Here is an 18,390-nt window from a genome sequence, read left to right on the forward strand (position 1 = left end):
TCCAGTGTTGTTAGCGAAATTATGTTTCCTGAAATTCTCTGTATCTGGGAGAAGGAAGTCAATTTCAGTCTGATTTATTTTACTCTCTTGCAACATGTATTTTTGCAGACATGGAAGGCATCATACAATTATGCCATCAAACATCAATTACCGTGCCAATATCTGGGCATTAAAAAAAGAAAATTGTTCCCATGTATTAGTGACTACTGCCTGTGGTTCATTACGAGAGGAAATACAACCTGGTGATCTTGTCATAATTGACCAATTCATTGACAGGTGAGTAACATTTGGCTTTAATTGTGTTCTTAGTTTTGGAGGAGAAAAAAGAGGACAAGTGGGGTTAAACCATATAATAACATGTTAATGTTAAATTAAGTTTTTGTGGAATAAGGTGACAGGCTCAGTTCTTCTGGCAAAAAATGAGATTCATACAAGGAGACATGGTAGGAAACAGGAATGAGATTACAAGAAGTTCAGTTCTAACAGACAGAAGAAATAGCAGGCTTTGAAGAATGGTCTCAAATGAGCTAAAATGTAGCTCCTTGGGAATAGTATTCTGAAGAGAAGACATCTCTTATTCTCAGATGTGGGAGAAGAACATGGGTAAGAGCACAATCCATTCTAAGTTTTAAGAATAATCTGAAGTGAAATGGAGAGGTGCAAGAAAGCATAGTAGGAGCCAGGTAGGCAACTTTGTACAGTAGTAATGAGTCTTTACAGAAGAGAGATCAAATACAACACAGTGGGAAAAGAGAGGAGGTAGTTTTAAAACAAGGATATATGCTAACATTTTTTATTTGCTAAGGATCATAAAGAAGTAAATTTTTTCCAAAGTCTACTCCAGTCAGTCCTCCCCTCCTTGATTATCTGATGTTTAGAAAAATTCAAGCAAACAGGGGAAAAAAAGCTACATTTAAAGATCACCAACTACACAAAATATTTTTTAAAATATAGTTGCACATTTTAAGAGGTAAATTTATTATTAGTACTTATAGGTATACTGTACCTGGAAGTTTTATTTGGGTATTCCACCCAATTTTAAGTGTTTGGGGTGGTTTATGCAGCTTTTTTGTGCTTTTGTGGGGCTGCTGACAATATTTCATTGCCAACTGAACACGTATACTTAGGTTTGTTCTCTGCAGTGCAGTGCTACTCACGTTTTGACTTACTGATATTTTTTGTGTGTGTAGCTGAAATGCTTTTTCTTGTAAGAGAGTACATTTTAAGTACAGTGTATCTAAATGACTCAGTACCCTGCAGGAGCAAGCCCCATACAAACTGCTTCCTGTTATACTGGAGTTGATTTATGGATGGAGAGCATCTGTATTGCTGACAATGGTCTGGTTTTTTTTTTTCTTCAAGTCCAAAAGTATTTAGGCTGATCACTTTGTTTATACAGATTAAATCACAATCATCCTTATTCTGCCAGTAGTACTTGGAAATGAGTAACTAGTATTGATACTGATTTATGTAGGAAAGATATTAAACATACTTGGGTACACAGTTTGGATGATTGTGAGTAAAGCACCAGTTATTTTGACAGCATTATTATCTAGCAGATTCCTAAGTAGATGAGGGAAGCCTAACCACGCTAAGTTGTGAATTGCATGCATGGTAGGAAGTAGCCTCTGGCCCAGAGAGCCTGCAGTTTTAAACAAGAAACGGTTGGAATGATTGCAGAGTTATTACCTGCTACAGATGAAGAGTGGAAGTATGGAGAAACTAACTCTTGCAGAGGTCAGGCAGAAAGACTTTAACAGAGCCAGGAAGTGAACACAGATATGAAATCTGAGACCATTTTTCATCCATAATGTCATTACCAAAATTAACAATTCCTTTTGAAGCTACCTGATCACCTCTCAGCTTTAAATTTCCCAGCACTTGCCAGTCTGCACCATAACTTCAGAGCTGGAAAAGAAATAATCAGCTTGGTTAAGTCTGGGTTTTAAGAACAAGTCCCTTTCAAGAAGAAAGAAAAAAAAAAGGTTATGGAACAAATCAATATATTTATCTATTTATCTGATGTGAAGATGAGTGAAAGGATAAGGATCATTTACATTGCAACAAAGAAGACAAATAGTACCTTGGGCTGCATTAGTAGGGGTGTTACCAGCAGGTCAAAGGAGCTGATCCTTCTTCCCCTCTACTCAGCACTTGTGAGGCCACAACTGGATTACTGTGTCCAGTGCTGGGCTCCCCAGTGCAAGAGGGACATGGACATACTGAAGATTGTCCAATAAAGGGCCACAAAGATGTTGACAGGACTGAAGCATGAGGAGAGCTGGAAGTGTTCAGCCTGGAGAAGTCTCAAGGGGGAGCTCATCAGTGTATATAAATACCTGAAGTGATGGTGTAAAGAAGACAGAACCAGACTCTTCCCAGTGATGCCCAGTGACAGGACCAGAGGCAACAGACACAAACTGAAAGAGAGGAGTGCTCTCTGAACACCAGGAAACACTTTTTCACTGTGAGAGTGACTGACCACTGGCACAGGTTGCCCAGAGACACTATGGAGTCTCCATCTTTGGAGATATTGAAAAGCCACCTGGACTGGGCAACCAGTTCTAGGTGGCCCTGCTTGAACAGAGTGTTGGACCAGTGACCTCCAGACGTCCCTTTTAACCTCAACCATTCTGTGATTCTATGATCTGTGTCTTCATTTAGAGTTTATTCAGATGGCCACCATAGTAATGGCATAGCTAATATATGGGCAGCGTTTAATTCAGGCAAGTTTTCATTTTGATTTAGAAGAGTGGGAACTTGTGGGTACTTGTTTCATGGCTTCAGGAAACGGAGAAGCGTCTCAGAAAAGGAGGTGAGAACATTTCAGTGTGGAAAAACAATATGTAATATAAATATTGAAATCATTACTAGCTTGCCCTTTAGCTAAGAAAACTGACAAGTCATAATAGTCTGCTTCATTTGAGAATTTGATTTCTGTGATAAGTCTTTTCCCCTGATGATCTTTGACAGTGGGTATTGACTGCTGGTTCTTTGGTGGTAGGGTCTGCATTTTTGCCTTTTGCAGAGGTGTATCATGTGTAAGAGTGATTGCATTATGTATCATAAATCATGAAAACAGTGCTGCTGACAGGAGGATATTTTTATGGGACAAAATAGATTAATTGTCCACCAAATTCTGAAAAGATGCAATTTTTTTGAAACACTCAGTGAAAAATCAAGGTCCTGCAAACAAACTATGTTAGCAGTCTTGGAAAGAAGGTTAAAGCTGCAAAAACAGTCAGTTATTTTTCTTGAAAGGTACCCTGGCTTCTATGTAGTGATTAACCCATGCCAGGCACTACATAGAAAAGAGGCCTGGGTCTAGGTGGGAAGGATTTGCTCAAGCTGCCATTGAAAGCAGTCCTTTCTAGGTGTCCAGGTACCTTTCAGGTATGAAGCAAGAATTAAAAACGGTGAATGGGAATAGGAGAAGAGCTAGAATTGAGCAGAAAGCTGTAGGCAGCAATTGTAATTTGCTCCCTGTGGGCATGTACTCTGTGGCATTAATGACAGGATTTCAGTATATGGAGTTGTGTAGGAGTTCCGTCTAGTTTAGGGCATAGGTTTGACTTATAGTGGGGAGCACTGAATAGGTGTAATAAGAACTATATAGCTTTTCCAAACTTCCGAGAACTTAATTCTGCAGATCATTAGCACTCCTAGTAGGTGTTTGATTTCATATGTAGAGTCACTGCTTTCTGCGCACTTATCTATTAGGGTGTGTATTTAAACAATAAAAGATGTTTTGTTAAATAAGTACTAAAATATTTACATGGTGTTGTCCCTACTTACAAATCCAAAAGTAACCACAGGTAATATTATGGGCTGTAACAGTTGTTCTCTTCTTTGAAACAAGTGCCTAAAAAAAAATCTGGAAGAATTTTTTTATGCCTTTGGCTCCTGTTAGTTTATTACAGTGCTGTTAGTCAGCTGGCTAGATCAGACTGATTAGGGGCTTTTTAATACTTTGTTGCTGCTGCTGTTTGCTAGGAAAAGAAGAGTAAGATGGTAACTACTTACTTGGATGACTCAGCTTCATAAAAGAAACCCTGTAACAGCTGCCAACTTTATTATTTGAATTCTTTGTGTCACACCAATACAATTATTATAGTATTGTTGCACTCTTGTTTTGTGGGATAATTTTCTTTCAATGTTCCTGAAGAGGCAGAGCATGCTGAGACTGCTTTTTATACTGCAGATGCCAGTGTGAATTTTCATTTTGTTCTTTAATTTCTAATAGCTTGTTGATAATTCAACACTACTGGAAGAAAGTTGATGATGCAAGTGGTAGAGGACTGTTTGTCACAGATGGAAATTATTTGTTTATTCACATACTTGAGTTGGGTTTTGCTTCCTAGCATCAGTCATAGTGAGCACTGCCAGAAAATCTTGTTACTGTGATAAAATCAAAATGAAGGAGCAAAAGTCACCTTACTGTCTGATTAAAAGTGTGGCTATTGCTGAGGATAGGGAGTACAGGCTCTGGGGACACCTTCAAAATTGTGGTATGTGCAGCTGTGAATTTGAAAAAGCAGTAAGGGCAAGGTAGGCATGGCTAAACTATGCAAGAGTGCAAGGGTTTGCTTGCACTATGATTAGCACTGTCTCCTTGAGCTTGATGCACAAGCGGTTATGAACAAAAACATACATTCCCCTTTCACAGGGGAAGAATTCCCTTTTCTCCTGTAATGCTGCCCACTGTTTGGCACAGAAGCAGCATGAGGGTCCGGTGGGGATTCTCTGCAGAGCCCTCCAGAGGTCAGATGGCCAGCAGGAGCTGTGCAGCCCTGTAGTTAGCAGTCCAGTGCTTTCAGGTGCAGCTTCTGATTGCCCCCACTGGGGGCATCTCTGTACTTTCCCTTCATGCTATGCTTGATCCTTCTGGACTGTGCGCTTCTACTACGAGTAGTGTGGCTAGTTTCTAGGCAGGCACTTGATGACTTCTTCCTGTTTTAATGTAAACAACCAGGAGTTGTATAACATTTGGTTGCGCTCTGCTGTTAAGCAGGCTCTTCTTCTGATGGAGGGCACGTGGACTTCTCCACACTTAAAACTATGAGATCTAATAAGCAAACTGTCTTTGAAGAGTAGCTGTTGAGTTCCTTATTGTTTGTTTCCTGATGGCTCCATGAGGAGTCAGTCAGGGAAACTTATATAATGACAGAAGCTTTAGGCAGATACTGCTGTTTGCTTTCTGGCTCTTGGTCTCTGTGAGAGTAAGGCAAGGAAAGCATCTGTGATTCTGTAACCTTCATTCTCTCTGCAAGGGATACAGAGAAGCAGTACAGATTACATGCTGCTGCCCTCTACCTTGCAGACAGGTGAGTGGGACAGATCAGAATGGCCAACTCCTGACTTGAGTAGCAGGACTACAGAAATGGAGGAGAGGCTAAAAGACATTCCTCTGTGCCAGTCATTACTTCATAGATAGCAAGAGTCAGATTTTGGTTCAAATCTGCCTTTATTCTCGCCCTAAGCCTCGCAATTTACGGACACATCAGCTGGCCCCATATGGAATAGCTGTGGCCTTTGCAGAGTTGAATCCTTCCATGCGGAAGAGAAATTGTTACACTCAGAGCGCAAACACATGTGGACCATTGCTCAGAGCAGTCATAGGTCTTACCCTTGTTACTTATTCCCATGAAGTTTGTATGTATGGTGTTAAATATAGTTGGATTTCTTTATTAGATCATGTACTGATGTGGCCTTTAGGGTATCTGAAAGTCAGAGATTAATATTTATGCATACGTGATCTTTCCTCAACACTTTTCTGAGTGAAAGGGCCTGACTAACAACATCTGAAATACTGTAATGCAGGAAATGGATTATGACTTTTCCCATTTCCTCCAATTCTAAAAATTCATTAGCAGACACTGAAAAAAAGTGTGTAAAACCAGATATATTCTATTTGCAGCTCTTCAATATCTCATAAAGGAAAAAATTGATATTACCATTTCAAGCAGTTTTAACAGCTGTATCCCATTTTGCATATGTTTTTAATTTGCTGTCATCCTTAAGGCTACCCTATAGGTACTTTTTTTTCAAATCTACTCTTAACATATAAGTTGTATTTAAAACCTTCTTTTAAATATTTGCTGGTGACTTGGGTGGGGAACTGCTGCAAGAAGTATTATCAGCAGAAATTTTGTACTTTAACTGTGGCTGTTGCATTACTTTTCTCCCACAAATTACAATATGTGACATACTTCAGGAAAGAAGGGAGTGTCTCAAAGAATTTTGTTCTAGAGGGTTTTTGCCATCTAGTGCATTTTAAGGTAAAGTATTGGTGGGTAACAGTTCCAGTAGTTGTCAAAATGGCATGCTGGATAGTAATTTCTGCAGCATGTTTGCCTGTTTCCATGCAAAGAAACAGCTTCTCAACTAAAAGACAGGAGAAAAAGGATTCTTCTTGCAAGCTGCCAATGCATGTGTGTAATCTTTCTGAGAATTTGAAGACATCCTGTTTCAGGGTTTTTTTGGTTGAATTTATACCTCTCTTGTTCAGGAAGCTGTTCCTATAAATTTCCATCTTTTCAATCTAGGAATGCAGTGATATGAACAAGCTCTATTTTGGCTAGCTTTGTGATAATTCAGACTTGATTCCTTCCCTTCCTGAAAGCTTACTGTGCTCTTTTTTTCAGAGATTACTTGCCTGACTATTAGATTTAGCTGATTTCTTTTGGGTAGAATTGCAGCATGATGTGGCTGTGTCATTTAGGAAAAAATCAGCATTTCAGTGTCTTGGTAACAATAGATTTTCTCTAATTAATTGACAATGCACTACTGGAGTAACAGTTCTATACTCTTGAGTTCAGTTCTGAAAGGTTTGTACAGAGGCAGGATTACAGATGGTCGTTCCTATCATACTGGTATTTTTGTTCCCTCCCAGGAATGCTATGTTTGTTGGATTTCTGTAAATTTCTTGCTTTCTCTTCTCTCTGAGCATGTTTTCTGCTTTTCTAGGACAACTAAAAGGCATTGTACTTTATACGATGGGCAGCATTCCACTCTTTCAGGAGTATGTCATATTCCAATGGCAGAGCCATTCTGCACCAAAACCAGAGAGGTTAGTAAATTTTGTAATAGTATTTATAAATGTTATTTTTATGACACTTACTTATTATATAATAGTCTAATTATGCATTCTTAGATTACAGAGGCAATCTGCACCTCTTTATTCCTGTTTCTCAGATATGTCATGGTATTAAGGAAAAATGTAACATTTGGAAGGCACGGGAAGTAAATATCTTCTGTCTGTAAAAGCTGTCTTCCTAAGAGAGGTGTGCAGATGATGTCGGTTAGCAACCTAGATTTCCCCAGGGTCTTAATAACAGGACAAAAGATCTTTATTTATCAGGTAACAAGCCAAGAGAGCAACAAAGTGAACACAACAGTAAGATAGAATTAGGAATTAGTTCCTTTTTGTTCTGAATAAAACTACACCTATGGTAGAGGCACTCTACATACTTAATACAAAGAATTAAATAAAGAGTACTTTAGCATTCACAGAAATTACATGTCTGCTTTTGTGTGTTGTAGCAGTTGGTGGTGGTGGACAGTCAAGGCTTAGTTTAAAGGATGTTAAATGTAGAAACAAGCCAAATTACAGCAGCCTTTTATTCTTAACTGTTGTTCTTTGTTTTGTCACTTCAAGATTTTAAGGCTTCAAAAACGCTTAGACTAAGCAGTGTTAAGCACTGCTCTGTTTTTCAACACCTTTATAAGCTTCTGGGAGGAGCGTATCTGTGATTAAATATGCCAGCTTAGTGTATTCTTAGACCTGAGGAAAAGGGAAGGTGAAGATTGAACTGCTTATTTTGTGCTGTTGTGAAATGCTTTGATCAGAAGCTGCAAGGAGGTACATTATCAGGGGCACAGGAATGCTTACAGACTCAGTCATATCCATCTAAGAAACTTGCTCTCTGTGCAGTCAGTTACTATACCAAGCAGGACAAAGCAGAATTGTGAAGCAGGTGGCCCAATCTGTACCCAGAGCATGTACAATATTTATACTACTGAGCTATTCTGCTCTTGTCACCAATTCACTTCAGTGTCATTACAGGCTATTTTTATTAATTGGCCAGATGCAGTGTGGTTTGGAGATATCCACCAGCAGATCCACACACTGTTAGTAGAACAAGGCTTCAGTGCACTGGGAATCAAGGTGTTTTGCAATGAAGTAAAGACATTTTAAATCTCATGAGAAAACATACCACTACATATTACACATGTGCATGCTTTTGGCCTTCTTCCATTGAGCAGTAAATTATACTTTGCATTTTTCACGCAACAAGAGCCTAGCCACATGCTCTTACCAAAGATTAGTCGGCATATAATTGCTTACTGACTTTGAGCATGATGTCATGTCACAACAGATACAAGTAGTTTATTGACAGCTAACTATACACTTTCTGAAGTGGATTAAAAACAGTGTTATTACCGAAGTGATTGGCAATACTTTACACTGTGTCTTTTTCTCATTTTTTAGAAAAGGTAAGTAGATATGCATAAGCCATTTCCTGAGGTTGCAGGAAGCGTATACCAAGGCTAGTGTTCATTTGATTGCTGAGTAGCTAGAGACAATGTTCTTTGGGTATTACATTGTTTGAAATGCAAACAGAGAAATGCTCCTTTTCAAACAGAGAAAAAACATTTAGGTACTTCCCAGTCTCACATGTGATCATTATCTCATTAGCCTATACATTCTAATCATCCTAGCAGATGCTTTAAAGAACATGTGGTTTTGAGCTCTTAGGCTGAAAAGGGATACTTTCCTTCATTTGAAAATACCAGATAAAAATGACTTAAACTTTTTTCCTGGAACTATCCCTGAAAATTGTTGAGATTGTTTCAGCCCAGTTTATCCTAATACAGGGGAATTTCATAGATAAATGCAGTAATAATAATAATAAAGCCAAAAGTATTAATGTAATAGACTACAGAATTTTGCATGAAAACATCTGAAAACTTTATATTAAATTGCATTTGTTCAGATACATGAAGATACTCTGGTTTTTATGCACTGTAAATTCAGTGAGAATCTGAAAAGAGTTTCTCTTTTCTCTGACTGCAAATTTTTGATTAATGTAGGGTGTCATGGTTATTACTGCTTCCAGAAACTGGGGCTTACTGCAACATCTTATAGGGAATAAAGTTGGAACTTTGTAAAGAGTTTCAGGGAAATACTGCTGAACTGTGGGTTAAGTCAAATCACAATTGAAGTTGTCTATTGATTTATTAACAACATGCAATTAGCTGGCAATCAGTGAGTCATATATTCAGAATGAATATCAGCAATAAACTACAATATTAAATGTGATTCATATTAGATTAATTTACAGCATATTAATAAACACCTATAAATTTCTAAGTGTCCTCTGTGGCTAATCCCCAGAAGCTCTGCTTTACACCTGCACAGATATTCACGCAGTTGCATGCACAAATACCCTTCCCCTGCACATGTGGGTTACATGCATGCCCACCTTCTTCTGCCAGTGAAGGTTTACCTGTTTACACGCATCTGCAGTGGGAGGTGTGGGTACTCCAGCTTTCTGTGTAATTGTGCTCCTCCACACAATCCACTGATCCACATGCCAGTGAGGAGGCACCCCACAAGGTCACATAGCACACCTGAAGTATCGCTGCTTGTTGCAGCTGTATATGGCAGGTCGACCAGCCAGCTGGAGTGCAGGCTTCTCACAGCATTTTGAAGGGAGACTGCTCCACCTGGCCTGTGTGAAGGTCGTGATGCCGACAAGTCAGCTTTTAGTGGTGTCAGACTAGGTTTTCACTGCTGCTGTGTTATGAAGCTCTCTCCTGTTGTGTCATTATTTTTCATGCTGCTTTTGCACTTCTTTTCAAGCTTTTCTTTTCTGTTGATGATTGTCTTAAACAGATGTCATCATAGTTACTTTCCCCTTCCTACTCAGCACAGTTACAGGTGTCCTAATCCCATCTACACATGCTGATACACTTATTCCTACTGTATCAACTGGCATTGCCCAGGCCACTTACCAAGAGAGGAAGTCATGATGATTCTGCCATATGCAAGGTCCTAGTTGGAACTGTAAAGATTGATGTGAAGTGCATGGTATATATAAAGTGGACAGCTCAGTCACTGGGAAAATATGGTGATAATTTCTCTACAGATTCCAGGATACTCTTTGAAGTATGTGCTTGTAAAGTTTATTTTCAAAAAAGTAAATTTCTATTACTGTTCTCAGCAGCTCAACTCCACCATGTGGTACTGTAGTGCTCAGTGGAGTGTTTTCACCATTCTGTTCTTAACATAAGCACAGCCTAAATATAATGCAAAAATGTTTTGTTTTCCAGTCTTCTTGGTCTGCATCGAAAACAGCAATCCAACCTTTACTAGCAAAATTAGATGAGTCCAAGATCATTCCTGTTAGTAGGATTATTAATTTCTTTTGCTGGATGAGGAAACTGGAACTGATCCTTCGTTTTGGACAGCTGTGGCCATATGAAGCTTGACTGCTTTGTATAAAGCTAATTTCTTTTGTAAGTTTTCTCATGGGATGCAAAAACAGTGCACCAGGAGAATTATTTCCTTTTCCTGGCATGTTTTGCAGGTTCTTATCGAGACTGCCAAGAAGCTTGGGCTCCAGTGTCATTCCAAGGGGACAGTGATCACAATTGAAGGCCCACGTTTCAGTTCTCGAGCAGAAAGCTTGATGTTTCGCAGCTGGGGAGCTGATGTTATCAACATGACCACAGTGCCTGAAGTGATTCTTGCGAAAGAAGCTGGAATGAGTTATGCCAGTATTGCCATGGCAACAGATTACGACAGCTGGAAGGAACATGAAGAAGCAGTGAGTGAAACTTTTTTTCCTCTGGCTCTTGTTCTGAGGAATCTGGATGAGAACCTGCAGGTTCTGATAAGAGATCACATACTGAACTAAATCTGTTCTTTCTTGTATCAGTACCACTGAGTTACTCTGGATGAACAATTGTAAAAGTACAAACAGAATCAATTGTTGCTACTTCATTCATTTTCATAAACTTGCCTCACTACTAGCACACCTTTTGTCTCCTCTTGTCTGAAGCAGGGGGTCTGTGTGTTTGAAGCTCATGAATTCTGTGTATGAGCTTGTCTTCCTGTAATTGGTCTGGTGTTTTTTCTTTTTCAGGTCTGTGCGAAACAGTCTATCTGCTTTAGTTCTCCTATTTGTGTAAAATACAATCAGACATTTATCTACAAGGGAAAGAAGTTTTTACTGGCTAAAAAATTTGTGGCATTGTAAGGCTTCACTTTTTCATGTAGAGATGTAGGAGTTACATGAATGTATATGGGTATTTAAAATGTGTGCTATCAAAATTGAGAGACGCCACTTGGTTTTATTGTATTTCTAGGTTTCAGTGGATAAAGTTTTAAAGACGCTGAAAGGGAATGCAAATAAGGCTACAAGCATACTCCTTAATGCTATACCTCAGATAGGTTCCATGGACTGGACTGACACTCTGCACACCCTGAAAGTAAGTATACATATGAGTCTGATAAGTACTGGGGACAGTGTATGCATATATACACATAATACAGGTATGTGTTCTGAGATGTTTCTGCTTACATCATGACTTAGAATAGATGCTTCAACAAACCAAATCCATTCAAGATGGGCAAAGAAATTCATTAAGACTCTCACAAGCTTTATTGCAAAGATCTGGCTTCAGTTTTACAAGAAGTGTTACAGAAGGTAAAAAAATTAAGGACATCTGTAATATGGTTGATGAAGTGTCATCCTTTGTAGCAAAGCTAAGATACAAATCTATGTGAGTATCCAAATGAAAAACCTATACCTCTACTCAGCTTTAGCGTAGATCTTAGAACAATGGAAAGCCAAGCAGAGAAGACTGAACCAAACAAAAAACATTGTGTTCTCTTTAATATGTAGAAGGAGAGGAGTCTGTTACAAGATATGGGTAATAACCACTTTGAAATTAGTGGAACTGTGTTCTCCCACAGATTTCAGATCCATAGTGCATGAAAAAAAAAAAAAAAGGAAAATGAAAACATTTCAAAATATATTGGTGAGGGAATTTTTAGGCAGAATTTTTCTTAGACAAGAGTTTACTTACATGTTTTAACATCACCTCTATTTCACAGGCATGTTTGAGATTCATTTGTGGCTGTAGTATAGAGGGAAAGAAAAATGCTAAAATAGTTTGGATGTCTATCCAATTAATCAACAAGCTTTTTGTGACAAACAGCCACTTCCAAGAGTACAAGAGCATGAAGCACAAGAGCAACTGAGGGGATTACATTGAGATGGTGTGGGAGACAGGAAAAGAGAATTGGAATGTGAAAGACAGAGAGCAGATGTAAGTGGGCCACAAGGATCTATGTTAGTGGAAGCAGCAGCAGTCTGAAAAGGAGGAAACTTATGAGAGAGTCCAGTCTCTAATAACTCTCTCCTCAATCAGGTTCTTTCTTTCTCTTTTCTGAAGATCACTGTGTTGACTGAAATTTGAATGGGTAAGAAATACAAACACAGACCTAAGTCATGTCTTCATATGCCTCAAAGTATGTCCCTGAAATTCAGCCATCAACAGAACCATATGTGCTGTAAAAATCTTCTGTGTCTTCTGATTGGGATCACATTTTCCATTTTGTTTCCAATATAGTACTCTTGTCAGTGACTCTTATTTCTAGCTTAGTCAGTGTCCTAAAAGAAAGACATATTAAGCAAAATTCACCCCAGACACTTTTAAGCATACATGACCAGGTGAGGTTCATGGACGTCCAAACCAAATCCTTGAAATGAGTCTTTTGCTGATTCTTCACTAGAAAACCTACTTTTTATTAGGAGACTTTAGATTATGTTTATGACTCTTCCTCGCCCAGTTATCTGAAACAGCTATTTAAATGTCCTGTCTATACATTTGTGAGAAGTAACTGACTTTTCCTTTTCCCCTTTGCAGTCTTAGGAAGTTGTGTCATGGATGGATAAGGGAAACAACAGAATCAGTATTTCTTCTCCCCTCTAATCCACAGAAGACATTTTCAGAGAACTGGGTCACATTTTTTGTTTAATACACATACCCAGCATGCTAAAAAACTCACAGAGTTTGAACAAATAACATAAAAAATGTGCTAGATATTCCTCAGCTGCTTTGGTCATGCTGGCATGCAAGGAAATCTCCCAAGTATATAATGCTGCTTCTGTACTGAGGGATCTGCCTCCAATTCTGGCAGGTGTACTTCAGTAAGCAGTGCCCTGCTGCTTTCCCTTGCATGAATGTCTTGATTCTTCATCTGCACTGAAAGAGCAGGTGACTGGAAGGAGCTGGTACTGAGTTTGCAAGGTTCCTCTTTAATGAATGCTAACCATTCTTCCAGTTCATTGTTAGCTGTTTAAAACACCGATTCAAGTGCTTCTTCCACCTCAGTCCCTGAACTACTATTTGCTGAAAGAAGAAAATATGATGCACCAGAGGAAGGGTCACTCCATTCTAATGTAGCTGCTTACACTCTTTCTCTTAAACATCTGCTACTGCCTGGTATTGGTGATGAATATTGAGACACTTCCACTTGGGCTTGGCAACTCTTACATGTTTATGCTCTTTGCTGATAGTGGCTTGGTTTGAGGGATACTGAGAAAGTTGGTCTGAAGACATTAGAAGAACTGGAAACAGGAATTGACAGGTGGGGATTGAGATTCTATGTCAGGAGAGTAGGATTCACAATTGTTTCTGGTTTAACGCAACGAAGTACTCTGGAAAGTGACAGGAAAGTCTGAGGGTTTGGAAGCTTTCTCTGATTTTACTTAGGAAGGGCAGGAAAGGCTAAAAATCTTTCTGTTTGAGGTGTTAAATGGTGGTAAAGTAGGTAAAAGATTGGTCCTAGACTTCTGTGTTAATGAATAAGGAGAGGCAATTTTGCAATACGGTAAAGAGAGAGATGTATGCATGTGCCTCTGTATGAGTGTGTAGTTGAATCATAAAGAGATTTAAAAATCTAATCTCTTTGTAGATGTGAAATGTTATTCTGTATATTTTGCTCTGGGAATTTCACAGGTCAGATGATGGGTTTTTTGAACTGATCTCTTATGGAGGCACCTTTTCCTAGAGCCTGAAGGCAGTGCCTCTTGCATGCCCTGTGGTAATGTGGTAAGGAATGCAGACAAGGAGGAAGCTGAGCAAGACTGCAACTGGTACTTTGCTATCAGTGACGATGTAAAGCCATGCCAGCCTATGTCCAGGCTGCAGCTGGGCATCTAAAATGGGTGTTTGCCAGTGTCTGTTTCTAGTGTTTGGAGGGAACCATGTGAAACCATAAAGCTGTACATGGACACAGTTTTTCATTTCTGAGCTCTGTAATCTGGCTGCTGTGACTGGAGGAACTTCAGTAGGCAGGAGAAAATAGGCTGCCAGTCTCTTTGCTCAGCTGTATTTATCTGTCTCCTCCCATGACAGTATGCATCACACACATCTGGTGGTGTCACCTCTGAATCTCACAGTAGTCTTTAGGAAATCCTGGAGTGTTGAAGCAAAAATGTCCAAGGGCTGGTTTTCTCCTAGAGGATAGGCTGCCTGCTGTCCATTCCTTTTCATGTGTCTTCATCTGTGATATGCCAGTGAGTTTAAGTGTAGTTTGAAAGTTACTATTTTTTAACTGCCTAAGATGTCTTCAGGCCAGTATTTCCTGGCTCTGTTGCTGTAAAAAGAGGTCATTCTCCAGGCTCAGGTTACATGAGCTTGAAAAAATAGTTTGGAAAAAATTTTCCTGCAAGCACAGCATCTTCCTACAGCCTGTCATTTTGAGACGTGGCCAGGGTACAAAGCCCTTACTCTTTCAGAACAGGGTATGACCACATTGTATTTATGTTATTGATCAGGATACACAGATGATGCTATTGATCACAGTGCTCCAAGTGATTTCTGGCTGGTGTCAGGGAAATTTCTGGTTAGGATAGGTCAACCATGGGTGATATACAGCTGGATCTGCTGTTCACTGAGAAGAGTTGTTTAGTGAGGTGATAATCACTGGCAGTTGTTGCTGTAATGCTTGTGATTCAACATCCTGTGGGGAGCAAGGAGAACAAGTAGCTGACTACAGGTGCTGGAGTTAAGGTGAGCATACTTGGATTTAACCAGTGAATTAGTAGGTATCATCTCATGGGAGGCAGCTCTGAAGGGGCAAGAAGCTCCAGAAAGCTGTCAGGTCTTTAAGGGCAGCATTCTCCAAGCAGAGGAGTGATCCACAGAAAGACCAATTAGGAGACTGACTTGACTAAACAGGAAACAGAACTCCAGTGTCAAAATGCAGTATTTGAGGGTTGGAAGCAGGGACAAGCTACAAAGAAGGAATCCAGAAGCAAGGGCAGGCATGTAGGGATGGTTTCAGGAAAACCAAAGGTTGCCTGTAGTCGACACCTGGAAGGGATGTCAAAGGCAACAAGAACTTAAGCCACTGCATTGATATCAAAAGCTGTTCAAGTAAAATGTGGACTCATTGCTGAATGAAGTAAATGAATTAGTGGCAGCAAACAATTTCAAAAGGGAACCAATATAGTAGATTCTTTCTTATCTTTCTTAGGAAAAGTGTTGGTGAGAGAGGAAAAACTGTCTTGCTGAAAAGAATTTTAACTTGTAACAACTGGGAATTGAGCACTGTACCTTTATTACAGTTAAGTTTAATCCCATGAGGATCAGAGAAAAGTCTGTACTGGGATGGTAAAAGGAATGTCATGTTAGAAGTGATTTTTCTTACAGCATGGATATGAGAAAATCAGCTTGTGATAAGGCATCAGAGTTTCTGTGAATGCTCCTCAGGTAAACTTCTTGACTCTGTGAGGAGTCCTGCCCTTTTTGAACTTCTGCACTAGCCTATGTGAAATAATATTTGTCAGACCTGATACAAGGAATAATGTTGTACTTTGATAAGAGAGCTGTGGTAAGTGAATACTGTGAGAAAGTTTAGATTGGAAAGGTATCTGTAGATGTGTTTCAGCACACTTCATCACTGATGTACTTGGACTTTAATATGTTTGGTAGCTAACAAGTTGAAGGGCATAAAGGTTAACATTTTTTAGTCATTTTTTCTAGTCTATCACAAAGTGCAACTGACATTTGTAAGTTATGTATGTTGAGCTCTGATCTTGTAAATATTCTTGAGTAATATTCTTCCTCAAAAAATACCTCAAACCAGTGAACATACTGATGTGACTAGAGTGAATTGGCTCAGGTAAATAAGGTGGAGGGGGAAAATTCATCAAGACTTCACTTCAGCTGTAGTTGCATTGGTCTACATTGGTCCTTGCAGGCTAAGGACCTCTCAAGAAAGCCTAGATTGAAGTGTTTCTCAGGTCCTGCCCTTGAATGTGGCTGATGTCAAAGTTGCCTGTCCCCGCATGACATGAGTATTTCATTCACTCCCAATCAAGGCACCTTTAGAGAAAAGTTTCTGTTCTTGATAGCTGTACTTCAAAATGGATGAAGAAACACATAGAAATCACTTTAAGTGCATTAAGTGCATTTTCAGAGCATTTGGATTATATTTGTAAAAGAGCTTTCTCTGAATGTGATGCATGTAAGTCAGTATGCTGGCCTTAAAAATGAAAAGCAAGCTGCACAATTTTTTGTTTGTAGCCTGCGAGCCTGAAGTCCTTAACTTAGTGTTTCTGCAATATGATTGTTGTTCTCAATACCAATAAGCCTGTTGCAGAGGTTTAGAAAGTCGTAACGACAAGTACTAGGGTATGCCCTCCCTGTAATTCTTCTGTGGTGTTGGAGGAAGTTGTAAATACTATGCACATGGAAAGAGTTGCAGATGTTTGTAATCCAAATGGAAGGTGTCTAGTCTGCCTTTATATTGAGAAGTAATTCTGCTCTGCATCGGCAGAGGAAGCATTCATCTACTTTGACTTTGTATTTCAGACAACAGTGCAGTGTTCGGTCATCCTGCCAAAACAGTAACAACCTTGATGAATCTTGAAGTTTGGGTGCTCACAAGGAAAAGTGGATCACTTTCGAACTTCCAGAGGTTACAATATCTTAAAAAATTGTTACAAGCATAAAAGAATGGAGTAAATGTTGACCCATGATAATGTATAAGACAGCTTTTATAATCTTTATCATGCTTGATAATGTATAAGATGGCAAAAGTTAGACTTTGAACATGTTTTAAACTAGGAATAGCTTTACTGTCAAGCTGGATCATACAGTGGCTGAAGAAAGAAGTCAGTAGCAAGCTGTCATCCACTATTCAGTGATACCTTTAGATGATGGAAGAAAGGAAAGGCTAGGTAATACTGTGTTGCAGTTTCATAAAATAAGATCTAAGCAAGCAGATTCACAGATAGCCTATTTGCTTTCCTATTTCTGCCTTGCATCTGTTCCTTCAACAAGGCAAATGGTTACAGTCCACTTCAGAAACATACCAGAAAAACCGAACAGACAATTTCAAAATAAAATACTATTTTTATACATTATCCATATTTTTTATTTCAGTGATTTTTTTTTAAAAAGCATTGTTTTTTGTTTGTGTGCTAGAAGACATGGTTTAATAATTGTGGTGGTTCTTTCACAGTAGCAGTTGTGTAATGAAGGACTGTTCTTATTAAAAAAAATTAGGTAATGCCTAAGTCAAATTTGTGCCTGAAGATGTACTTATGTGACTTACAGAACGGTACAGAAAAGTACTTTGCTGCCAATGTCCTGAACACTGTGCTGGCCTTTTGCTGCTTCATTGATCTGAACAACTCTGGTTTTAGTTTCTGGTTTAAGTGATAAATGTGCTCAAGTGCTTTGCAATGTATGCATTTCAGTTTTTAATACAATTTGACTTGAAGAAAATAATCTGCTGCTTCCTGTCTAGTAAATAAAACAAATGAAACCTATGCTTCTCCAAACTGTGTGGAAATTGGTTTTTTTGATTTACCTCTAGTCATTAGTGAGTGAATTTTGTTTATCTGACAAGGACTTTTGCCATTCATGGAACAGGTTGGTGGTGATAACTTGTAAACACTGCTTCTATAAAGACCACTTTTCTAAAATACTGTGCTGCTTAGAACTTAAGGTTCTAAGTCCCTCAAACAAGAGGGATTGCTGAGACAGAAGTGGATCAGAATGCAATCCAAGCCAAGCAAGGGAAAGATCAGAAACATGAAAGGTACGGCTTCTCACAGTAATGTTAAAAAAAAAAGAAAAAATTTTAAAGGAAAATTTTTTTTATAAGCAGGTACATAAGCATTTTAGCTTGCTAGCCTTGTTCTGTTAGACACAGTCTCCTGCTATGAAAGCCTTTAGATCTGGACATATTCTCCCTAGCAAAACCAGTACAGGTGCATTTCAGATACTGGGGAAAATAGCTTAACCAACTTCCCATATTTCCTAGTGTTTTTTTAAAGAACTTAGGTTGCAGGAGCCAGA

At 39.0% G+C, this 18,390-nt stretch overlaps 1 protein-coding gene across 4 annotated transcripts in view; it reads left to right on the forward strand.

Annotated features, from left to right (window-relative positions):
- MTAP (methylthioadenosine phosphorylase) overlaps nt 1–17,858 on the forward strand; it is a 33,159-nt gene extending 15,301 nt beyond the window's left edge. For 3 of the 4 annotated variants that reach the window (XM_074855968.1, XM_074855967.1, XM_074855969.1), the window contains exons 4-8: nt 109–276; nt 6,967–7,069; nt 10,593–10,832; nt 11,374–11,496; nt 16,897–17,858. In XM_074855968.1, coding sequence (XP_074712069.1) covers nt 109–276; nt 6,967–7,069; nt 10,593–10,832; nt 11,374–11,496; nt 16,897–16,935 — 673 coding nt within the window. In that variant the 3' untranslated portion in view covers nt 16,936–17,858. The remainder of the gene's footprint in view (nt 1–108; nt 277–6,966; nt 7,070–10,592; nt 10,833–11,373; nt 11,497–16,896) is intronic. The other variant, XM_074855970.1, reaches the window with a different exon arrangement.
- The last annotated feature ends 532 nt before the right edge of the window (nt 17,859–18,390 follow it).

This window comes from Strix uralensis, chromosome Z (genome assembly GCF_047716275.1).
Source record: "Strix uralensis isolate ZFMK-TIS-50842 chromosome Z, bStrUra1, whole genome shotgun sequence".
Taxonomy (NCBI): Eukaryota; Metazoa; Chordata; class Aves; order Strigiformes; family Strigidae; genus Strix; species Strix uralensis.